Source organism: Bubalus kerabau, chromosome 16 (assembly GCF_029407905.1).
Source record: "Bubalus kerabau isolate K-KA32 ecotype Philippines breed swamp buffalo chromosome 16, PCC_UOA_SB_1v2, whole genome shotgun sequence".
Lineage (NCBI taxonomy): Eukaryota > Metazoa > Chordata > Mammalia > Artiodactyla > Bovidae > Bubalus > Bubalus kerabau.
Window position 1 is genome coordinate 8,291,518 of NC_073639.1, and position 25,951 is coordinate 8,317,468.

General features: G+C 37.8%; 1 protein-coding gene across 3 annotated transcripts in view; it reads right to left on the minus strand.

The window, feature by feature from the left end:
- Nucleotides 1–8,276: 8,276 nt before the first annotated feature.
- The window catches only part of MND1 (meiotic nuclear divisions 1), an 82,313-nt gene continuing 64,638 nt past the window's right edge, over nucleotides 8,277–25,951 (minus strand). Inside the window, exons 7-9 of one of the 3 annotated variants that reach the window (XM_055550014.1) lie at nucleotides 14,356–14,400; nucleotides 12,179–12,239; nucleotides 8,277–8,519 (exon numbers count right to left, since the gene is read on the minus strand). In XM_055550014.1, the coding sequence (XP_055405989.1) occupies nucleotides 12,226–12,239; nucleotides 14,356–14,400 (59 nt within the window). In that variant the 3' untranslated portion in view covers nucleotides 8,277–8,519; nucleotides 12,179–12,225. The remainder of the gene's footprint in view (nucleotides 8,520–12,178; nucleotides 12,240–14,355; nucleotides 14,401–25,951) is intronic. The other 2 variants (XM_055550012.1, XM_055550013.1) reach the window with 2 other exon arrangements.

A 25,951-nucleotide genomic window follows, 5' to 3' on the forward strand; every position in this document is an offset into this window, starting at 1 on the left:
AATACTAAGAGCTTTATATGTGGATGATGCAAGGCTGTATGAGCTGGGAATTGAGTGGATATAGGACGTCCAAACACGAACGTTACTTAGGTGGCGTTACAGAGCAGCTGGGCAGTGCGGCACGAGCGGACGTGCCTTGCATAGAGCCGTGGCTCACAGGAGGTTTCTGTGACGGAAGGCCTGGCACAGAAGGCCTCGTGAAGAATGCTGGACTCGAGCTGCTCTCTGAAGAAACAGAGTCTAGATGGAGGACACGCTTGATGAAGGGCTCAGATGAGCAAAACTTGCTTGCTAATGATTCTTCGATTAAGAGAGAAGACTACCTTGATTTGTTTCATGCTGCAGAGAAGTGCAAAGTAAAGACTGAAAAGTTGGGGCCAGATGGTGCAGAGACCTCTGGGAGTTATTTGTTGTAATTCAACTTCCGGAACAAACAATACACAAAAATATTTGAACCGGCAACATTCAATATGGCAAAACCAATACAATATTGTAAAGTTAAAAAATAAAAGTAAAAAAAATAAAATAAAATTTATAGAAAGGAGAAGAGGGAGAATTCCTCCCTTTCACACAGACAACCACTAAGTCTCCTGTGCCTCCTTTCAGTGTGTGTGTGTGTGTGTGTGGACATGAGCAATCACAAACACATGTGTTATTTTCCCCCTTTACTTATTTTTTTGACCACACGGGAGTGAAAGCACCAAGTTCTAACCCCTGGACCTTCAGGGGACTTCCTTTCCCCTTTTATTAAAAGGTAGCATATGCTCTGTAGAAACTTTGGATAGCAGTAATTTACTCATGTACATATTTTTTCTTACTATTTAAAATGATTGTTTCCTTGTTAAAATATAATGGCGTTTCCCACTGTGGATTTATAAAACGAACACCAAGAACTGGGATCCAGAAGAGGGACAGTGATATCCTGAGGTGGACCCACCCAGCGCCAGCTTTGTATCTGTGGATCTAAATCCTAGGAAGCAGGACTGTGGGTTGATGCGGCGGTCTTCCCTGTCCACACCCCCTGACACCTGTACACTCCTTGCCTGTGCTCTCTTCAGTGTTATAATTCCCTGCTTGTGCATCTGCCTCATTTACTTAGTTGGAATCCTTTGAGGCGAGGACTATAGCACTCATTTATCTTTGGATCAACTTCTAATGTAATGCCTGGCAAACATGAGATTATTAAATGAGTGTTCAAATGATTTCATAAATGGAGAAGTGACTGTAATGTTCAAAAATGACTTAAACAATTTAGCTGAATCCTAGGTTCCTGGTGGCTCAGACGGTAAAGCGTCTGCCTGCAATGTGGGAGACCCGGGTTCAATTCCTGGGTGGGGAAGATCCCCTGGAGAAGGAAATGGCAACCCGCTCCAGTACTCTTGTCTGGAGAATCCCATGGACAGAGGAGCCTGGTGGGCTACAGAGTCGGACACGACTGAGCGACTTCACCTCACTTTAGGTTATTAGAATAAAAGGAGAAGAAATGGTATCTCCTCCTATCTGGCAATGTGTTCCGATACAACAGTGTGGAGGTGTGTTAAGACCAGGCAGTAGAAAGGAAGAGTGAGGGAGGAGGGAGGTAAAGAGGACAAAAATGAAGCAAAGCAAGGCCTCGGAGCTACCAGGAGGGAGCTGGGGCGTGGACAGCAGTGGAGGCCCAGTCTAGGCAGAAGGATGGCTGCGGCAGCAGCTGGAAGAGGGGCTGTTAGGGAGCTGCGATCATGCTTGAAGAGCTCAAGCTTAAATAGAAAACTTTTTTTTTTTAATAGAGAAAATTGAGGAAAGTAGAATTGAGTAGAGAGGCCTGAGTGGGAAATGTCTGAAATAGTTTTAGGGACTGAGAGGAAAAGCTGACTGAAAGTCACAGCTGCTTTATAGTCTTTCTGGAGTAAGGCCAGTTATAGTTGAAGTAAAAGTGTTGGTAAGCGATGATGAGAGTCTATTCGAAGCAGGAGATGATGAAATTGTCATTCTTTTGTGTCAAATACTACATGAGGTACTCTGGGCCTAAAGAGATGAAAAACCAACATGCCCTCAAAGAGCTTTTGTCTAGTAGGGAAAAAACTATCTTCCAAATATACTGAGTTCCAACGCTACTGCCTTACTTTTAAATGGTCTTCTTATACCATAGTTAACACTGCACTATAATATGGCTTCTTCATACTCTGTCCACATATGAGAAAAGCAAGCTCTTTGGCCCTTTCAGTTATGGTTACGCAGAATAATTTTGGTATACAGGTATGTTATTTCCTGAAGCTGTGCTATATCAAATGTTGACACCATTCCAAAAAAGAAGTTATCTTTCTGGATCTACTAAGAAAATTGTTGTCATTAAAGTATATTTTTAGTCGGTTAAAAACAAACAGGTCATTTCAGTCTCCATAAATACAAACTGATTCTATTAGGGTCCTTAAAAGCAAAGTATTTGTTCCGGTTGACCTCAGAATCAAACCAAATCTGCTCTGACGGAAACTTGCTAATGAGAAAGTTAAAGTCAGTTAGGTGTGGGTCCCCAGAGCTCACACAACACAGGAAACGCATGTAAGCCAGAAGTACGGTGACTTAAGCATGTAACCACCACAACTGGACACAAAAAATTACATATCTGTTCAGTGTAAATGTGCAAAAAGTTCCCATAGTTACTTTTCCAAATGTCAGGATAAACATGATGCCTTCCAAGTTAGGGCTTGCAAAGTAACTCGCCTTTTCTGCATCAAACCCAAACTCCAAATCGGCAAGGTACATTTTAGAGAGGTTTTCAGAAAGCATTTGGCATTTAGCCTTTAAAAGCTAATCTTTAACCTAAAGACACCTGAGCATTAATTACACATTTTTTTTCTAATTAATAAATTTCGGCTAAAAGGCAGTAATTTTTACAAATCTGTTTTTGATAATAGAGTCCCAGCACAGTTTTTTACAAATTGTTTCAATAAAAAATTACCTAGAATTCACTTCTGAAAACCTATTGAAAAAGCAATTTAAAAAGTCCTCAAAGCCGTTAATTACCCTTCCCCTTCTTTTCTATAAAACTCAGCTCTATCTTGTATTACTTATAGTCTTTGTAGAGGATCAGTTCTTCATGAATAGTCTTATTGAGTAAAAAACAAACTCAAAAGAGCTTCTTTTTTTCTCTTGTCAAGAACTCCCATGAATGCACAAACAGATGTTTGGAAATGTTCTATGAAAATACCATCTGAACTAGCATGCCGCTGAAAACAAACCAAATGTCTATAAATCTTAGTACATCTTTATGAAGAAACAATATATAGCAAGTAAAACAAATTTTTTGAACAAAATTTTCAAACTCTTAAGTGAAAAGCAAAATAGCACTGATTCATATGTTCAGAATGATCCAATTTTTGGTTTTGTTGTTGAAAATTATAGTTGAATATCTTTAGAAGCCAGGAAATCCCAGTGTTACATAAATTGTTTCAGAGCAGATGAAACAAAACTTGCAAATCCTTTTTAAGAAGGATTAACATTAGTATAACACTGATATCCAAACCTGTAGAGATAGCACATAAAGAAAAAATTATAGACCAGTATCACTTATGAATATTGGTGCAAAAACTCTAAACTATTAATATCTATATAACTATTAATATCTATATAATATCTAACTCTAATATCACATTAAGAAAATAATTCACCATGGCTAAGTAGGTTTTATGCCAGGAATGTACAGATAGATGAGTGTGAAAAATTTATTAATATCATTCACCTTATTAATAGGTTTTAAAAGAAAGATCCTATGCTTATCTCCATAGATGGGGAAAACTCTAACAAATTTAACAAGTATTCCTGATACAAATCCTTGAGAAGACAGGATATTTCCTTAACATTACCAAATTAAAGGCCAGCATTTTACTTAATGCAGAATTATAAGGCGTTCCTACTGAAGTCAGAAATAAAGACAGATGTTCCTACCTCTATTACAGTTTTATGAGTGGTATTAGCTGATATAATCAGGTAAGAGAAAACAATGAGAAAAGAAGAATTAAAACTATGCCTATTTGAATATGATAGGATAGGATAGGATATCTGGAAAACTTCGGAGAATTACAAAACAAACTCAAAAAAGAATTTAGCAAGATGGCAGGATGCAAAATTAATATGCAAAACATAAATAATAACCAGTTAGAAAAACCTCCATTTAAAATGGGAATAAAAGATAAAATACTTAGGAATACAGTTAAGAAATGTAAAAATTTTATATGAAGAAAACTATAAAACCACTAGAAAAACTAAGTGTGTGTGTTAGTTGCTTAGTCGTGTCTGACTCTTTGGGACCCCATGGACTGTGGTCCACCAAGCTCCTCTGTCCATGGGGATTCTCCAGGCAACAATACTGGAGTGGGTTACCATGCCCTTCCCCAGGGGATCTTCCCAACCCAGGGATTGAATGCAGGTCTCCCACTACGCAGGCAGATTGTTTACTGTCTGAGTCACCAGGGAAGCCCATCTACAGAACTACAGGAAAAACTAAAAGCATGTTTGAGCATATGGAAAGACATCGCTTGTTTGTGCATAGAATGTTTCATCATCAAGATGTCAGTTCTATGTTAGTTTAAACATTTAATACAAAAAAATGGCACCTGGATTTTTCTTCTGGGATTTGAAAAGTTGAAACTAAAGTTTGATCTCAAATCAGTTTGTCACCTTGGAACAGAAGAGTGACTTCAGGAAGAAAGCTGTACTCGGCATTCCTCTAAGAGATGAACTCGCCACCCCTGAGTCAGTCCCTCACCTCCAGCAGAGGTGCTGCCATGGGGGTTGCTCAATCATTCAGCTTTCAGAAGAAGCTCGAGATGCCCGTGACATTTCACATGTGGCTGTGTTGACAACCAGTTTAAATGAAAAGTAAAATACAGGTTAGGCAAAACATGCCTTGCATGTCTATCTAGACCACAGGCTGTCAGCTTTTGATCTTTTCAAAGTTGACAAACTTTTTCTGTAAAGGTTCAGCTGGTAAATATTTCAGGTTTTGTAGGCTACATACCACCTCTGTTGCTTATTCTTATGTCTACATCATTTAAAAAGCATAAAAAGGCATTCTTAGCTCCAGGGCTGTAAAAAACGGGCCTTGAAGTTGGCTCTTGGGATGGTAGTTTGCCATTCTTGGTTAATAGAAATCATTAGCCTCACCTGACCTCTTATCTCTTAAAAATAATTTTTTAAAAATCAAGCTGGTGTAAGTATAATATAAATTCACTGCAGTGGGACAGTTCATAATGCAGCACATTTTCCTCCTAGCATACAGACAGCATTCGGGAAGCATGCCCTGAAAGGGGATTTATGTATAATTTTGAGACACCCTCCCATCAGCTGTCCCATTGAAACTGCTCTCACAATGATGGCATATTAGCAGGAAAATGTTTTCTATTTTACTCCAATCGTGTTCTTAAACCAACAAAAACCCAAAAAACAGTATTATCGGGTTTACAATTTAGATTTTTCTGATCAAGAATTATTAGGGTGGTTCTTGTTTCTTGGCTGTACTTGCCTTTTCTAATCCCTTCAAATCATGTTTGATAAAGTTTAGGATAATAGCATCAATTTCTGAGACAGGCCAAGAACTTCCTAATCCTATTAGACTAATGATCCTTATGGATTTCTTTGGTCCTGGCCCAAGCTCAGAAGTGACATTTGAGCGATCTGATCTGGCTCGGAAAATGGAAACTCATTAGGAGACTATAAAATTTTTCCTAGGGTTCTTTAAAAGATAGGTAGTGAGATTTTTGTAATAACTACACGTGAAGAAGGATGTTAAGATGGAAATCATCTCTCAAATGCCTTTTAAACTTCACAATTCATTGAAAGGACATTGGGAATTTCAATCATACAATACTGAATCAGATTTGATCCTGAATCACTAGCAATCTGACTCTAGGTCTACCGAAGTTTGTCCTCAGTCTTCCGGTCAATTACAAAACCGACCCAGGACTAAGGATTACCTAGAATTTTGCTGGACCAGTGCCCCTGGGCTTCTTAATCAGTATCTCCAATTTCAGGGACGAGCAAACTCAAAAGCAGCTCTTCAAGATTAAGAAGAGTGATGTGCCGCAGTAGGCAAGCCAACAGTCAAGGAACGGTGGGCCAGCTGTTACTACCGCCATCTCCATGATGAAACCACAGAAACTACGCATTCAAAACAGTAGTACTAAAACAAACAACTCATCGCTCCCTCATTACTTCGCATTTTACCCTTATCTATGCTCTAGAGGGTTTACATCTACCGTATCTGCACGGAAGAAATACCACCTGACACCCAGCATCTTTCTCCACCTGGCACTGTCGTCATGCTGGTAATCTGAGACTCTCTACGCTGGGTGTATGTACATCACACAAATAGGCACATTCTATAAACCAGGCCCCAACTCACTTTCCAAAGACTCAGTTTAGTTAAACATCTACTGGACCACTGCTGGCTTAGGAGGGTACCACAGTCTCGGGGGGGGCTCATGAACAGACTCCGTCTCAATCCTTCTCAGGCTGTGTGCTCAGTCGTGTCCAACTCTGAGACCCCATGGACTGTCACCAGGTTCCTCCGTGCATGGAATTTTTCAGGCAAGAATACTGGAGTGGGTTGTCATTTTTTATTCCCCTTCCCAACCCAGAGAGCAAACCTCCATCTCTTGTGTCTCCTGTACTGGCAGGCAGATTCTTCACCACTGTGCCACCTGAGAAGCCTCCATACTACACTTGATCTTAGGCAAATACTAAGAAGTGATTCTCAGGCTAGCCCCATAAGATAGTAAAAAAAAAATATGTTGAAGCTATCTAAATATTTATGAAATAGAATCTTTTAAGCCATTAGAAATGGCTTTCTTTTTGAACCTATATACCTTCTAAAGAGGAAAGTACCTTTTAATTTTTTTAATTAAAAAAATTTTTTTGGCCATGCCATGCAGTTTGTGGGATCTTTGTTCCCTTAGTTTGACCAGGGATCAAGCCTGGGCCCTCAGCAGGAAGAGCACAGTCTCCTAAGCACTGGCATGCAGTGATGCGAAATCGCTTCAGTCGTGTCCGAGTCTTTGTGACCCTGTGGACTGTAGCTGCCAGGCTCCTCCGTCCCTGGGATTCTCCAAGTAAGAATACTGGAGTGGGTTGCCACGCCTCCAGGACATCTTCCTGAGGCAGGGATGGAACCCGTACTTCTTATGTCTTCTACGTTGGCAGGTGGGTTCTTTACCACTAGCACCATCAGGGAAACCTCAACCACTGGACTGCCAGGGAATTCTCAGAAGCATCTTTTCCAAGAAACAGCAAATGAGGTCTGAGAAATTTTGGAATTCCCATTAGTGTATTAGGGAAAGGCTTACGATGGGTTATTTTTATTTTTTTGTCCTTTGTCTTTTACATCAAATACTTTCTCCTGTGAGAAGAGCTACTGCCCTAAGGCAACATAAACTGGCTTTGAGAACAAAGTTGGACCAGTAAGCTCCGGCCCACATCCAGGAAGTGATTAAGTAGGCCCCTGGCAACTCCACACAATTCAAAGACCAGATTCACTAACAAATGGTGTGGATACCATCTGGGTCACTTCAAACATATGGAGCGCCTCATTCAAGTTACTTAAAAGAATATCAAAATTGGACTGTGTGAAGAAAAATTAAGGCATGTATGGAAAGGGCATTACACACACTAGTCTTGATTTTTCTTTTCTTTAAGTTTGTCCTGCAAATACCCTAAATGCCAAAGTTGAACTGGAAAAAGATATACACATAAGATGTACATTATTTTTAACCTATTCTTTTTTGAAGGTAGATGGAAAGAAAAAAATCCCTGAACTCAGCTGAGTATGCGTGCTATACTAACACCACTATATCATCTTACAAGTGTATAAATTAGGACAAAGGGCATGTTTTGTTCTTTACAGCAGAAAGGCATCAAACATTAAAAAAAAAAGTAGCTTTCATGTTTGAGGAATTACTATCTAACGCTAAATTTAAGGAACATCAACTTTCTGTATTTTTTCCTGTGGGAAATTTTCAAATATGATGCAATATACTGAGACTCAATCAGACACATTTTCCACTAAATACTGAGAAATATTAATAGTAAAGCAGCCATTAGTTTTGAAAGTTATTTCCAAGCATGTATAATACAGTCTTCAGAGGTACTTTTAGTTCTTAATATTTGAATAAAACTAAAAAATGTTATGTCATGATGGCTTTGATCTATTACAAAAAAAATTATTGGTAAGCCTAACAGACTTGCATTCTCCTAATTCTGATGAGCACTGAGGATAATCAAAAAGAGTGAAAACATCCACACTCCGTACTTTAAACTTTAATAAAACAATAAAGACAGTTACAGGTAAATGACAATTCAGCCCATTTAGCTGGATAATGTAAAAATTTACATATTCATGAGCACATAGCTCCTTCACCATCAACAACATGGAACGTTTTAGTCTATGTAGTCAAAGTCTTCTGGAATTCCAAAATTTTTATCTATTTTATTTTCTTCAAATCCAAACTTTCTTTTGGCCCAAGATTTTATGGCAAATATGTTATCTATAAAGAAAATTGAGAAATATTTTTGAGAACTGGAAACACAATCACAGAAGTTCAAATATAATTATACTCATTTTTTTTAAAAAAAACTTCTATTATTTTAGAAGTATCAAAATAAGGAATTTTCTGTATTTTCAAGAGTTGTTGTTTAGTTGCTAAGTCGTGTCCAACTCTTGTGACCCCATGGACTACAGACCGCCAGGCTCCTCTGTCCATGGGATCTCCTGGGAAAGAATACTGGTGTAGGTTGCCGTTTCCTTCTCCAGGGGATATACCTGACCCAAGGATCGAACCCACATCTCCTGCACTGCAGGTGGGTTCTTTACCACTAAGCCACCAGGGAAACCCATTTAAAAGTAACGACAATTAACTTTCAGAATAAAGAAAATATTAGTGATTGTCTTGAATAAACAGATTTCATATTCAAAAAATTCAGTAAATCAGTTGCCACTGAAGAATACCTGACTTAATAATCCAAAGACAGGGAGAGGCTGATGGCACCTCTTTAACATCTCCAGAGCAAAGGCAGGGTTCTGTTACCTCAGGAATTAGAGCTGCTCCTGTCCCAGAGGGCACCCCTTTCCTTCCCTCCCCCAGGCACAGAAGTGGCTTCTAGACAGCCAGGCTAGGGAGAAGGGGTGGAGAGGAGAGAAGGGGTCACTGAAGGCTAAAAGGAGCAGATACAGCCCTAATGTCTCCTAGGGAATTTAAGTGCATCTTACCACTGAAAAAAGTGTTACATCTATCTAAGGGGACTCGAAGGAAATAAACCGTGTACAAAGATTTATGATCAAATCTTCATCCCAAGGTAACAAAAGAAAAAAATACAAGTAATCTAAATGTCCAATCACCCAGAAGGGTGTCTATGCAAGGCAGTACCAGTGTGCTCCTATGTCAGCACTTAGAGAGAACAGGAATGACAGTGAGTTTTCTTTTTGTAATTTTAAATATTCTGTTTAATGTACATATACCATCTTTATAATGAATATGCACTAAGACTATAAATATAGAAAAACCATGGTACACAACTTTCTGGTTCATAGTGCTCTATAAATGTTAAGCACTGTTAGTTGTGATAATGAAATGAAGGGTTAAAATAGGTTCTTTTGGAGTGTTATTAGCTGAATTAGTACCTCCCCCAAGTTCATATGTTTTAGACCTAAATTCCGTTCCTTCAGAATATGACTGTATTTGGAAACTGGGTCTTTAGAGGTGATTAAATTAAAATGAGCCCACTGGGGTGGGACCCTGATCCAGTTTAACTGGTGGTATTGCAAGAAGAGGAAGGTGGACACACTGAGGTGCCAGGGGCAGGCGCTGGAGAGGCTGTAAGGACGCGGAAGAAGGCGGCCACCTACAAGCCACGGGGAGGCACACTCAGGAAACCACACCTGCCAACCGTGCTTCTGGACGCTCAGCCTCCAGAACTGTGAGAAAACCAATTTCTTCATTTAAGTCACCTGGTCTGAAGCATACCGTTATACTGCATGGTATCATTAGGAAATTATTATATGGAGTTTGATCACTTTTAAGAACACTGTTTTAGGAAGTTGAATTCCAAGTATCAAGTAATCATAATTAAATGGTTTGAATAAAGTTAACTGCTGAGGTGAATACTGCTATATCAAATAGAATGTTAATAAAATAGTCTCATTTCTTTGTTATAGAATATCAACAGATACTAAAACAAATCTTTATGTTAACAATCTAAACCAAATCTCTACTTTCCCTAAGAACCTAAGTGAGAAAACTAATAGCAAGAGGTACTCTAGAATTGTCTGTTTAATTTGGTTAATGTCTGCATAACCTATGCATTCTTGAGAGTCACAACAAATACTGCTACATAAGACAGTTATTAAGTATATTACAGGTCTTGCAGAACATAGCCTATGCCTTCAAACTGACACAAGAAAGAGAAAAATTAATGCTAAACAATTCCAAAGTGATATGTATGCTAGAGATAAAAGATCAAGTGTTATATGTACTGTTTCCAGACTCTGCGAGACTCTAAGAATACAGAAAGATTTGCAGAAAATAAGAGGACAAGTGCGACACTGCAGGAACCTGGAGGGATGGACTTCCAGCCGGGATCAGGAGAGAAGGAAACGAGACACTAGAGTGAGGCTGGAGCCTCTGCAGGAAGGAATACTGGTTCACATGACGGCAAGAAAGCATTCTATAGGCCTTCAAAGACTAAGAAGAAACAAACAAACAAAAAGCCTCTCTACACAATTCTTAATGAATCAATTAAAAGTGACTGATTCAATATGTCCTTGGGCCACTGGATGTCTGCCTTTAAGACAGTGTTATCTGCAATTTTGACAGTTCGTACCTGTCAATTTTTCTGTTGTGTGGAAATGTTTATAAATGGATTAAAAACTTTTTCTTATTTTTTATTGAAGGATAATTGTTTTATAGAATTTTATTTTCTGTCAAACCTCAACATGAATCAGCCATAGGTATACATATATCCCCTCCCTTTTGAACTTCCCTCCCATGTCCCGCCCCATTCCATCCTCTGGGCTGATACAGAGCCCCTTTTTGAGTTTCCTGTAAGCAAATTCCCATTGGCTATGGATTCTACATATGGTAATGTAAGTTCCCATGTTACTCTTTCCATACATCTCACCCTCTCCCATGTCCATAAGTCTATTCTCTATGTTTGTTTCTCCATTGCTGCCCTGCAAATAAATTCTTTATTTTTCTAGATTCCATACATGTGCATTAGAATACGTATTTCTCTTTCTGACTCACTTCACTCTGTAAAATAGGTTCTAGGTTCATCTACCTCATCAGAACTGACTCAAATGCATTCCTTTTAATGGCTGAGTACTATTCCATTGTGTATATGTAGCACAACTTCTTTATCCATTCATCTGTCGATGGACATCTAGGTTGCTTCCATATTCTAGCTATTGTAAACAGTGCTTCAAAGAACAGTGGGATACATGTGTCTTTTTCACTTTTGGTTTTCTCATGGTATATGCCTAGGAGTAGGATTGCTGGATCATATGGTGGCTTTATCCCTAGTTTTTAAAGGAATCTCCATATGTCTTCCATAGTGGCTGTATCAATTTACATTCCCACCAACAGTGCAAGAGCATTCCCTTTTCTCCACACCCTCTCCAGCATTTACTGTAGACTTTTTGATGATGGCCATTCTGACCGATGTGAGGTGATATCTCATTGTGATTTTGATTTGCATTTCTCTAATAATGAGTGATGCTGACCATCTTCTCATGTGTTTGTTAGCCATCTGTGTGTCTTTTTTGGAGAAATGTCTGTTTAGGTCTCTTTTCCACTTTTTGATTGGGTTGTTTGTTTTCCTGGTATTAAATTGTATGAGCTGCTTCTATATTTTGGAAATTAATCCTTTGTCAGTCGTTTCATTTGCTATTATTTTCTCCCATTCTGAGGGTTGTCTTTTCACCTCGCTTATAGTTTCCTTTGCTGTGCAAAAGCTTTTAAGTTTAATCAGGTCCCACTTGTTTACTTTGGAAAAACTTTATTTTTTTTTTTTAAAGAAACAGTTTTAAGAGGGGTAGAATTCGTATTAGTCTATATGATGGCAAACCCAGGATAAATGCAGGACTAGGACGGGCAGTATCGCACACATGGGTCTACACCAGGACGTCACAACACCTATCCCCCTCACTCACCAAGAAGTCTCTCATAAAAAGTCATAAAAACTCCACCATCTTCGTTATCAGGCAAGGTTTTCTATAATTTCATAAATCACATTTAAAGTTACTTAATGTCACAAAACACTATTTATACCTTGATTTCTCATACTGCAAAACTGAAATACTGAAAAGTAAATATGCTCAATTTTACACACATTTTAGGAATCTCTTTCATATGAAGAAACCAAATCTTAATAATTACATAACAATCTTTAGTTATAAATAGTACTGATGTTTTCTTTATGTTTGTTTTGAAAACAGGAAGGTTTTCTGAGGTGTAATGTAACTCCATGATTTTTTCATAACACTTTTATGTTGGAAGGAGCAAGTCATAAACTCAAATGGAAACATGGTTCTTAACAGCTGTTTCTGCTCTTCTAAAAATATCATCCTTCCTACATGATTTTAAAAGTTTTAGGTTCTTTCTCAGCTAGTAACACAATGGAAAAAGAAGTTGTTCACATTTTTTTAATTATAATTTTTGAAGTTTACGATCAATCGGAAAACATAAAAGGATTTTTTTAAAAGAGGGAAAATGGAAGTATTTGTTTATCAATGTGTCTAATGGTGTGCTAAAGGGCTTATAAACTGTTTTATTGAATCCTCCTGAAATGTTGAGGCAAATATTATCCACACTGAACAGATGAAGAAGCAAGCTCAGAGAGGATCAATGAGTCACACAGCAAATAATGAGCACAACAGGATACCTTTCAAGTCAAGTTCCTCTCTCACCATATACACAGGCCTCCTGTTCCTACTGCTTGTTAACTGCGGGAAATCACTTTGTAACTCTTGATTTATTTTTAACGTAAAAAATCCATTTGCCTTTTTCCACTCAAAATTTTGTATTTCTCAAACCTATATGGTATCACTGTATTTATTGGTTATATATACTTTATTGGGCACACATTTCACGGTCCCTTTTATTTAATATTACTTGGCTGTTTTTACCCTCTCTGCTCTTATCAGTAAAGCATTATACTATTTAGGAAATAACTTTGTAATAAGTAAGACTGCAATTTTACAGGAGCCAAAGGCCATTTATATTGATTTTAATTCTAAAACAGACAAGGAAAAATGACTCTTAGCTTTCTGTGAAGCACAGAAGCCTGAATATGGAATCAGGGAAATCTGGCATAAGGCCCTGTTCTTCCAGTGACTAAGCACCTTGGACTTTAGTAAGGCAGCTACTTCAAGCTTTCTGCATCTCGGCGTCAATGCGATCTTATCCATACGCTCCCAGAGAAACAGAACCAGGATGAGTAACACACATAACGGCACTGAAGACTCTTGCCAGGATGGGAAAGCCCAATTACCATTATTTTATAATTAAATACTGGAGAAGCATCAGTGTAACTTCCAGATAGGTTTTAAAAATAGTAATCATACTGGTACATAATTCACAACAATCACTATTTATTAATTTTCTTCTAAACTTTAAGACACATAAATAATACCCTATAAATTACCATCTCTTAGAATATCCCTGGCATACACCAGAGGGTGTATCCATTGGCACATGGATTAATGAGGCATTTACATGAAAGCAGGTACACAGAGAAGACTATCCTGTGTAGGGGGTGAGAGCCTGGACTCTGAAATCTAATTCTTGTTCCAATGCTTAGCACCTGTGTGACTGTGGGATCCCAGTGGCCTCAGTTTCACCTCTAAAATTAGGGATAATAATCCTATCTACCTCACAAGATTGCTATGGCAATAAAATGAGAATGTGCCATAGACAGGCTTTACAATGCCTAGCCCATAGTCAGTCCTCAACAAATTAATATTATGAACAAGAAGACAAATCTTTCACATTCCACAAAGCTCTTAAAAGTTGTATCTTGCATTAATATATATGAAGGTTAAGTGATTAGTCTAAGTGATTTATTGGGAAAAAGCTATATAAAAATTAAACTGAAAGCAATCACTTGTTTTACAAAAATGTCTCCTACTTTACAAAATAACTCATAGTAAGACTTTTTTAAATGATTTAAGATACATAAACTTGATTAATACATACACTTCCAGAAATGTCTTTTCTTAAACAAAACTAGGCACAATAGCTTCTGCATTTCACATCCTAGAAAGTGCACAAGAGTTTGACTAGTTTACCAGTAGTAACACACTGGTATATATTACCATTTAATACATACCAGTCCATCTGTTAGCAGCTTCTTTGGCCACTTGATTTGCTTGACCTGAAAAATATATATATAATATATTTTTTTTTTCCCATCATTTTTTTGGGAAAAAAAAAAAAGCTCAATAAGTGACAATGTATTTCACAAACCTGCTCAACTTCCCAAAGAAATTTTAGATAGCTGCAGTTATATAAGTCATGAACACAAAGTCAACTTGACTAGTATCTTTTTCCTAAATGTCCCCTACTATTATTGTACTTGCTCTTTAAAAACAAAATGTTTAACTGAGATGTTTCTAAAATAATTTACACCACCAGAAGAGGATAAAATAAGTTTAATGATAAACACTTTAGTATATACATATTTGTTGTTGTTTAGTAGCTAAGTCATGTCCAACTCCCTCAAGACCCTATGGATGCAGCCCACCAGGCTCCTCTGTCCATGGGATTTCCCAGGCAAGAATACTGGAGTGGGTTGCTATTTCCTTTTCCAGGGGATCTTCCGGATTTAGGGATTGAACCCGTGTCTCCTGCAGGTGGATTGGGAGGTGGATTGTTTACCACTGAGCCACCAGGGAAGCCCTTATACATATTAGATCACAATAAACCTGACAATAAAATTTTAATGGTCACACAGTAGTAGCCCTGAAGGAGGAAATATTTACTTTATATTTAATTATATATCTTGCTATTAAATGTATCTGTATCTATATTATGTTGTTCAAGTTAATCTACACAGCACATAACAATGCCATGATCAAATAGGTATAAACATTAGTCATAATGAGAGCATTTATTTATTGAAATAAGATTTATATACCACAGAACTCACCATATTAAAGCATCCAATTCAGTGATTTTTAGTATATTTACAAGGTTGTACAACCATCACCCCTGCCTATCTTCAGACCTCTCATCACCCGAAAGGAAATCCCATGTCTATTAGGAGTCACTCCACAGTCCTACTTCCTTTAGTCTCTGGAGACCACTCTCTACTTTCTGTCTCTATGGCTTTGCCTGTGCTGGACATTTCATATAAATGAAACCATGTGTCTGGCTTCTTTTCACTTGGCACAATGTTTTCAAGGTTGGGCAACTGTGGTATGTATCAGAACTTCATTCCTTTTCATTATCAAATCATTGTATAGATATCCCACCGTTTGTTTAGTGGCTCATCAGTTGATGGACATTTGGGCTGTTATGACTAATATGAGTAACAATTTTTGTGTGAACATGTTTTCAATTCTTTTCGGTATATATACCTGGGAGTGGAATTGCTGGCTCTAATGGTAACTGTATGTACATTTTGGGGAACAGATAACTTGTTTTCCAAAGTGGCTGCATCATTTTCACAACCCCACCGGCAACCTAAGAGTTCCAACTTTTCCACCACCTCACCGACAATTATTTTGCCTTCCTTTTATCACAGCCATCCTAATGAGTATCTCCTTGTGTTGTGATCTGCATTTCCCTAACGGCCAATGATGCTGAGTTTCTTTGCATATGCTCATTGGCCATTTGTATATTTTCCTTGGAAAAATGTATTCAAATATTTTGTGTGTGTTAGTTGCTCAGTTGTGTCCAACTCTTTGTGACCCCATGGACTATAGCCCGTCAGGCTCTTCTGTCCATAGAATTTTCCAGGTAACAGCACTGGAGTGGGTAGCCATTCCCTTCTCCAGGCGATCTTCCCGACCCAGGGCTCCTGCATTGCGGGCAGATTCTTTACCATCCGAACCACCAGGGAAGACCATCTGCCTGTGTTTAAATTTTTTATTGTTGAATCATAAGAGTTCTTTTCAGATACAGGATTTGAAACTAGTTTTTCCTACTCTGTGGGTTTTCTTTTCACTTTCGTGACAATGTACTTTGACATAAAAAAGTTGTCAATTTCAATGAAGTCAAATTTATCTACTTTTTATATGACTGCTTGACCTTTTGATGTCATATCTAAAACAAGGGTACAGACACAGATAGCTATGTTTTTTCCCTTAAGAGTTCAATAGTTTTAGCTCTTGCATTTAAGTCTCTGCTCCACTTGAGTTAATGTTTGTATACGGTGTGAAGTGGGAGGCCAGGACGATTCATTTACATGTGGATAACCAGTGGTGCCCAAGTGTCATTCGGTGTCTTGGTACCCTTGCTCAAAACTTTGTTTACTTCTGGACTCTCAAGTCTATTTCATTAACCTATACGTTTATTCATTTACTAGTACCAAATCACCTTGATTACTCTAGTTTTTTTAAAAATTAATTAATTTTTATTAAATTTTTAACTTTTTGGCTGCACCCCACAGTATGTGGGATCTTAGTTCCCTAATCAGGATTGAACTCACACCCACACTATATTGGAAGGCATAGTCTTAACCACTGGACCGCCAGGCAAGTCCCCAAACTTTTTATTTTGTACTGGAGTATAGCCAGCTAACAATGTTGTGATAATTTCAGGTGGACAGCAAAGGGACTCAGCCATATATATACAGGTATCCATTCTCCCCCTAACTCCCCTCCCATCAAGGCTGCCACATAACATTGAGCAGAGCTCCCTGGGCTATATAGTAGGTCCTTGTTGGTTATCCATTTTGATAGCAAGTGTATCCCTGTCCATCCCAAACTCCCTAATTATCCCTTCCTCTCATCCTTCCCCCTGGCAACCCTAAGTTTGTTCTCTGTGAGTCTATTTTGGAAATAAGTTCATTTGTATCATTTCTTTTTAGACTCTGCATATAAGGGATGTTATAAGATGTTTCTGCTTCTCTGTTTGACTTATTCACTCAGTATGACAATCTCTAGGTCCACCCATGTTGCTGCAAATGACATTATTTTTTTTGCTGCCTGAGTTGATTACTCGAGTTTTGTAATAAGTTTTGAAATTGGGAAATTTGAGTCTTCCAACTCTTTTTCTCCAAGATTCTTTTGGCTGTTTTGGGTCTCTTGCATTTTCATATGAATTTTAGAACCAACAACAATTTCTGCAAAAAAGAAATTGGAATTTTGGAAATTTGAGTTAATCTTTAGATTGACTGGAGGAGTATTTCCACCCTAAAAATACAGATCTTTAACTTCATTAAAAGTTTAGTTTTCAGTACAAATCTTGTACTTCTTCAATTAATTTTACTCTTAAGCATTTTATTCATTTTGATGCTATTATAAGTGGAATTTTTTCTCAATTTCATTTTCAGGCTGTCTATTGAGGGTTTATAAAATACAAGTATTTTTTACATATTGATTTTCTATTTTGCCATCAGCTGAACTCACTTGTGAACTCTAATAGTTGTATTCTGTTGTTGTTTTATGGATTGTTTAGGGCTAAGATCATGTCAACTGCAAACAGCTTTGCTTTTTTCTTTTTAATACGGATGCTTTTTATTTCTCTTTCTTGCCTAGTCGCCCTGGCTTGCATTTCCAGTACAATAATGAATAGATGTGGTAAGAGTGGACATCCTTGGAGAAAGCATAGAATCTTTCACCACTCATTATGTTAGCTGTGCATTTTTTACAGACACCCTTTTATTAGATTGAGGAAGTTCACTTCTATTCCCAGTTTGAGTGTTTTTATCATGAAAGGGTGTTGGATTTTATCAAATACTTTGTCTATTGACACAATCTTGTGGCGTTCCCCCACCTTTATTCTACCAATATGTTGCATTACATTGATTTTTGTATGTTGGGTCAACCTTTCATTCCTGACAAATGTTACTTAATCAGGATGTATAATCTTTTTTTACGTACTGCTGGATTTGATTTACTAGTACTTTGTCAAGAATTTTTACATTTGTAAACGATACTTAACTACAGTTTTGTTTTTTTTTTCCTTATGATGTCTTTGGTTTGGGTATCAGAGTAACATTGATGTCAAAAAATAAGTTAGGAAGTGTTTTCTCTTTTCTAGGTTGTTTTTTTTTTTTTTCATTGAAGAGTTACTTCTTTAAACTGATAGAATTCACCAGTATAGACTTAGTTTTTCATTGTAAGAACTTATTAATCCCCAGATCAATCTCTTAACATGTTACACATCTATTTGTTGTTGCTCAGTCGGATCTCTTTTGTGACCCCATGGACTGTAGCCCACCAGGCTCCTCTGTCCATGGGATTTCTCAGGCAAGGATACTGGAGTGGGTTCCATCTCCTTTTCCAAGGGATCTTCCTGACCCAGGGATTGAACTCACATCTCTTGCATTGGCAGGCAGCCTCTTTATCACTGAGTCACTAGGCAAGCCCATACATCTATTTGCAGAGCTCATTTCTACTTGAGATGGTTTTGGTACTTTGTGTCCTTTTAGAAACTTGTTCACTTCATATACCTTGTCAAATTTATTGACATATAAACATCGCTCATAGTATTCCTTTACAATCCTTTTCATATCTATGAGGTCAATAATGATCTTTCTCTTTCATTCCTGATTTTAGTAATTTACATCTTCCTTCTTTCTTGAACAGCCAAAGGTTTGTCAAGTCTGTTGATCTGATAAAAGGACCACCTTTTGGCTTCACTGACTTTCTCTTGTTTTTTTGATTCTCCATTTCTCTTATTGCTGTTCTAGTCATTTTATTTCCTTCCTTATATTTGCTTGGGTTCAATTTGCTCTTCTTTTTCTAGAATAAGATAGAAGGCTAGACTTTTGAGAGCTGTCCCTATTTTTAACACAATCATTACAATATTAATATAAGTTTTCCACTGAACAATGCCTTCATTGCATCCAGTAAGGTTTTTTTATGTTTTCATTTTCACTATCTCACAGTATTTCCCAATTTCCCTTGTGATTTTGTTTGAGCCATCCCTCTTATGAATGTGTTGATTTATTTCAACATATTTGTAAATTTCTCAAATTTCCTTCTGTTAATTATCTTTTACATTCCACTATTATCAGAAAGCATACTTTGTATTATCAACCCATTTAAATTTATCGAGATGTAAGCTTAACACATGATCTATCTTTAAGAATATTTCATGTGTACTTGAGAAGAATAAAGCTTCCCTGTTGGCTCAACTGGTAAAGAATCCACCTGCCAAGGCAGGAGATGCAAGAGACACGGGTTAGGTCCCTGGGTCTTCCCTGGGAAGATCCCCTGGGGAAGGAAATGACAGCCACTCCAGTATTCTTGCTTGGGAAATCTCATGGACAGAGGAGCCTGGTGGGCTACAGTCCCTGGGGTCCATACAGTCCATCGGGTCGCAGAGAGTGAGACACAACTGAGCGACTAGGCACATGAGAAGCATAAGTCGTCTGGTGTTGCGGAGTGTCCTGTAGAGATGCAGTTGGTCTGCAGCTTTAGCCTTCTAATTTCTTGGTTAAGTTCCATCTTTTTGTTCCATTCTTTATTCAAAATGGAGAAATGAAATTTTAAACTATTACTGTTGAATTGTCTATCCCCTCAATAATTTGGGGTTTTAAGTATTTCAATTCTCTATTGTTTGCTGTATATGTGTTTATAATTGTCATATCATCTTGAAGAGTTGACCCTTTATCATTATAAACTGTACTTCTTTGTCTTCAGCAACAATTTTTGTTTTAAAGTCTATTTTCTCTGGTATTGGTTTAGCCACTCTAGCTTGCTTTTGGTTACTGTTTTCATGTAATATCTTTTTCCAGCTTTTACTTTTACCATATTTGTGTCTTTGAGTCAAATGTGAGTCTTTTGTAGACAATATTTCAATCTATCATGCTGATTCTCGCCTTTGAATTAGAGATTTTAGTCTACTTACATTTAATGTAATTGCTGATAAAGTAGGATTTTGAGTGAATTCCGGGAGTTGGTGATGGACAGGGAGGCCTGGCGTGCTGCAATTCACGGGGTCGCAAAGAGTCAGACACGACTGAGTGACTGAACTGAACTGAAGGATTTTCATTTGCCAATTGCTATTTATTTTCTATAAGTCCTATAAATTTTTCTTCCTCAGTTCCTCCACAATTGCTTCATTTTATGTTAAATGGTAATTCTTAGTGTATCATTTTAATTCCTTTATTTCTTTTACCAACGATTTTTGGGTCATTTTCTTAGTGATTGCCGTAGGGATGACTAGTAACATTTTAACTAGAATTGCCGCCAGTGTCGACAGTATACAAGTCTCGCCCCTGTATAGCTCCATTCTCTCCCCACTTTTACGCTGTTACTGTCACAAATGCATTTTATACACTGCATGCCCTGAAACATCTTTATCAGTATTGCTTTATGCAGCTTTATTTAAATTGGATAGGAGAATGTAAGAGATAATGAACAAAAATACACAATACTGTCCTTTAGATTTACTCATATAAATCTACTTTATTTCTTCATGTTGATCCAGTTACTGTCTACTGTTCTTTCACTCCAACCAGAAGGAATTCTATATTTTTTTTAGTGACAAACTCTTTCAATTATTTACCTGAGAATATCTTAGCCTGGTTTTCATTTTTGAAGAAAAATATTTCCAGATATAGAATTCTTGGTTGACAGCTTTTCATCATTTTGAATATGTCATTTTAATATGTCTGGCATCTATGGCTTCTAAGAATCTGATTGAAGATCCATTAAATATGCTGAGTTACTTTTTTTATTGCTTTCAATTGACAATTTGACCATTATGAGTTTATGTATGGATCCCTTTGAGGCTGTCTTAACTGGAGTTTGTTAAGCCTTTTCGATGTGTAAATTAATGTTTTTCATCAGATTTGGGACATTTTCAGCTTTTATTCCCTTGGCAGCTTTCTCTCTGATCTCCTTCTGGGACAGCCATTATGGGAATTTTGGCATTTCTGATACCATACCATAGGTTTGTGAGACTCTGTTAATGTTTTTTCATTCTTTCTAATTTCTGTTTCTCAGATTGGATTATATCAACAGAACTATCTTCAAGTTACTGAAGATAACTTTCTTTTGCCTGCTCAAATCTGCTGTTAATCCTTCCAGTGAATGTTTCAGCTAGTTACTATAGTTTTCAGCTCCAGAATTTCTACTTGGTTCCTTCTTTATTCTACCTCTTTATTTATATTCTCTACAGTAAATGCCTTTCATATGAATCTTCAAACATGCAAACGTGTGTTCACATGTCCACTCATGTAAGTCAGTTCACGTGTCTAGTGCAGACTGTCACATGCATGCGTCCTCTACAGGTGGCTGTGTTTCTGTGTACTTTACTGTACAGCAGTGTATGGAGTACAGTAGAACAATATCTTTATTTCTAGTCCAGGATGTCCAAGAGCAAGCACAAAAGCAGTGGTAATGCAGCTGGTGCTGCTAAGAAGCACCAAGTGATAATGATGGAAACAAAAGTGAAAATAATTGAGAGTGGAGCGAGGCAAAAAAATGGAACAGGAGGTCCAGAGAAAGAACAGAGACAGACAAGAAGGACTAGCTGAGGAAATTTTCGATGCAGGAAATGGCAAGGTAGAAGGATACACAGAAGCTGCAGCAGCTCTTCAGATGCAACCCAATGCTGCCACGTCATCATCTATGATGAGAAAACAAGAGCTGCTACCCAGGCGTCACTGGGTCTTTTTTCAAGAAAGTAGATAGAACTGAAGCTAGCAAGGAGGCATGAGCGAAGCTGCAGCTTGCCCTCCATCTCCTACGGCTGACAATACTTCAACTCTACCATCTCCCGCCTCCTCTCCAGTCGGTAACTCGTCTTGCCTGTTCACTGGATGCCAGTTCCTAATATGTCAGCTGCTGTACTACACTATTGTACTTTTCAAGGTACTGTATAGTTAAGATTAAAAATGTTTTATTTTTTTGTGTTTTTTTAAATGTATTATTTGTGTGAAAAGTATTATAGCCTGTTGCAGTATATAGTATAGTACTATATAGCCAATTGTGTTGCTTGGTACCTAGACTAACTGTTCGACTTACGAATGTGCTCTTGGAATGGAACTCATTTGTATGTAGGGGATTACTGTATTTGATGAGATATCATTTACAGATTTTCCTTTAGTTCAGTTCAGTTCAGTTGCTCAGTCATGTCCGACTCTTTGTGACCCCATGGACTGCAGCACGTCAGGCTTCCCTGTCCATTATCAACTCCCAGAGCTTGCTCAAACTTGTGCCCATTGAGTTGGTGATACCATCCAATCATCTCATCCTCTGTTGTCCCCTTCTCTTCCCATCTTCAATCTTTCCGAGGATCAGGGTCTTTTCAAACGAGTCAGTTCTTCACATCAGGTAGCCAAAGTACGAGAGTTTCAACTTCAGCATCAGTCCTTCCCATGAATATTCAGGACTGATTTCCTTTAGGATGGACTGGTTGGATCTCCTTGCAGTCCAAGGGACTCTCAAGAGTCTTCTCCACCACCACAGTTCAAAAGCATCAATTTGGCACTCAGTGTTCTTTATAGTCCAACTCTTATATCCATACGTGACTACTGGAAAAACCATAGCTTTGACTAGACAGGACTTTGTTGGCAAAGTATTGTCTCTGCTTTTTAATATGCTGTCTACGTTGATCAGAGCTTTTCTTCCAAGGAGCAACCGTCTTTTAGTTTCATGACTGCAGTCACCATCTGCAGTGATTTTGGAGCCCCCCAAAATAAAATGTCACTGTTTCCATTGTTTCCCCATCTATTTGCCATGAAGTGAGGGGACCAGATGCCATGATCTTAGTTTTCTGAGTGTTGAGTTATAAGCCACCTTTTTCACTCTCCTCTTTCACTTTCATCAAGAGGTTCTTTAGTTCCTCTTCACTTTCTGCCATAAGGGTTGTGTCATCTGCGTATCTGAGGTTATTGATATTTCTCCCAGCAATCTTGATTGCAGCTTATGTGGCATTTCTCATGATGTACTCTGCTTTAGACAGATCATTTTTTATTTTAAAAAATGTATGTATTTTTGGTTGCACTGGGTCTTCATTGCTGTGTGAGGGCTTTCTCTAGCTGCAGCGTACAGGGGCTCCTCTTTGCCGCGGTGGCGGTGCACTGCAGTGCGCGTCACTGTGTGGTCTCTCTCGCTGCAGAGCACAGGCTCTAGGCACATGGGCTTCAGCGGTGCCTAGTGGGCTTGCAGGCTTAGTTGCTCCACAACATGTGGACTCTTCCTGGACTGGGGATTGAACCCGTGTCCCCAGCATTGGCAGGTGGATTTGTATCTACTGTACCACCAGGGAAGTCCAACATATTTTTCTTTAGCTCTTTTAACATATTTAAACAGCTGATTTAAAGTTCAAAATCATGCATGAGGTATATTTTCTAATTTCTTTGCATGTCTTGTAATTTTTCAGTGGAAATTGGACATTTACAATAATATAATGCTTCAACTTTGGAAATCTGATTCTTCCCAGGGTTGCTGTTGCGGCTACTAGTTATTGTTTAGCTAGTGATTTCTCTGAACTAATTCTGTTAAGTCTGTATTTTTTGTTATGTATGGCTACTGAAGTCTCCAGTTTGCTTACTGGTCAGCCAATGACTGAATACGGATTTCCTTAAACACCTGGACTAAATCTTCACATCTCTGCTGAGAGGCTGCATGTGTGTGCTTGAGCACGTTCCAACAATATTCAGTTAGGTGATTTACAACTCTGCTCTAGCCTCCACCTCTACACAGAGCGTCAAGGTCAGCAGGCAGTGGGAGGCTAGGACCGCTTCAGGTCTTTATGAGAATGAGCATAGCCCAACGTGTGTATGGGCATTTAGATTTCTAGGAATATGTTGATTTCAAGGTATGTAAGAACATCTCTTTTGGCTTCTCCTTTAAAATTTTTTGGTTAGCCCACTGTTTTTGTTAACTTATTCATCACCCAAGAGAGCTGTGAAGTTAAAATTCTTGCCTGTAACAGTTTTAGACAAACACTTCCGAGGGATGCTCCCCTGTTAGTGATGGGCATATTCCAAGTCAGGTCAAAAAAAGGCAATACTTTCTATTGGTAGCTTGTAGGGGAGCATCAGAGATAGCAAATAATGACAACAGTTCTTTGGCATGAGGGTCTTAAAGAGCTCCAGGTCCATTCTACTCCCTCTGATACTAAGAATGCAGGCCTGATATTTCTCAAGGTTACTGTTGAGCTGGAGAGCAGGAGATGAGAGTACGGCAAGTTGAACATCACAAAGTTTGCTCTTCTTACAGAGATTTGGCCATTTTTCTTGACTAGGTTAGTCTTTGGTTAATCTCTAGAGTTCTGGAAAAGCTGTTAATAATTTTTTCCAGTTTTCATGGAAGGGTACATTTTCAAAGGTCCTTACTCCACCATTTTCATTGTCATCTGGCCATTTATTTCTAAGAGAAATCTCTTAAGTACTTATAAGATTTACTTTCCAAACCTTTTACTGTGAGAATTCATTTTTACTACAATTTATTTTATCTGTTCTCACTTTAATTCAATTAGCATGATGAAATATAAATATTTCCTACAGGGATTATTGAGAAATAAAAGATAATACATAGCTGTATCTACATGGACATATGGGTTATACCTATTACTCACAGAAAAATTGTTTCAAAATAAGCCATTATAAACTTAGAGACAAGCCTGATTGTTATAATTTGGGTGCTATAGCCATGCTATTAAGAACAAAATCCTATTAAAATCAATTTGTGAAACTCATAATCCTTTAATCTGTTCCGCAATAATATGATAGCTAAATCCTGGGAAGTCCCTCATTACCAAAAAGCACATTTTAAAAACAATAATCTCATTGAGGAAAGAGGATTTCTGGTCAGTCAAGTTAAAGCCTAAAAAACGTTCTCTAGATTTAGTGATAAGAAAATGACTGCCATTTACTACCTACATATTTAAATTTCTTGAATCTGTGGGTTTACAGTTTTAATCAAATTTGAAAAAAATTTAGCCTTTATTTCCTCAGATACTTTTCTGACCTGAAACGTCCTTACCGTGCCCCCATCCCCAATATACACTCCTTCTGGGACTCCAATTACACATATATTAGGGTCACTGAAGTTGTCTTATGTTTCACAGATGTTATTTTCATTAAAAGTTTTTCTTTTCCTCTGAGTTTCATTTTGGATCATATTCATTGCCATAGTCTTTAAATACACTAATCCTGCAAGTTTAATCTGCTATTAATCCAATCCAGTGCATTTTTCTTTTCAGACACTGTAGTGTTCATCTCCAGAAGTTTGACTTGGATCTTTTTTATGTCTTCAATGCTTCTACTTACTTTTTGGTCATATAGAATACATTTAGAATCTGCCTGCAATGCAGGAAACTTGGGTTCAATCCCTGGGTTGGGAAGATCCCCTGGAGAAGAGAGAGGCTATCCACTTCAATATTCTGGCCTAGAGAATTCCATGGACTGTATAGTCCATGAGGTTGCAAAGAGTCAGACATGACAGAGCAACTTTCATTTACATTTATGGTCTTCTAATTCCATTATCTGTGTGAATTCTGGATCAGTTTTGATTGAAAGAGTATTCTCACTAATGAACATATTTTTCCTACTTCTTTGTATATGCCTGGTAATCTTTCATTGTATGCCAGACATTATGAATTTTACACGGCTGGGTGCTGGGTATTTTTGTGTATTACTGAGCTTTGTCTGGAATGCATTTAAGTTATTTTGCAATAATTTGATGCTTTCAAGACTTGCTCTTACGGTTTGTGAGCTGGGTTGAGAGTAGAGCTCAGTCCATCTTGGATACTCTACTCAGTGCCTCGTGAATTACAAATGCTTCTAATCCGGCTGC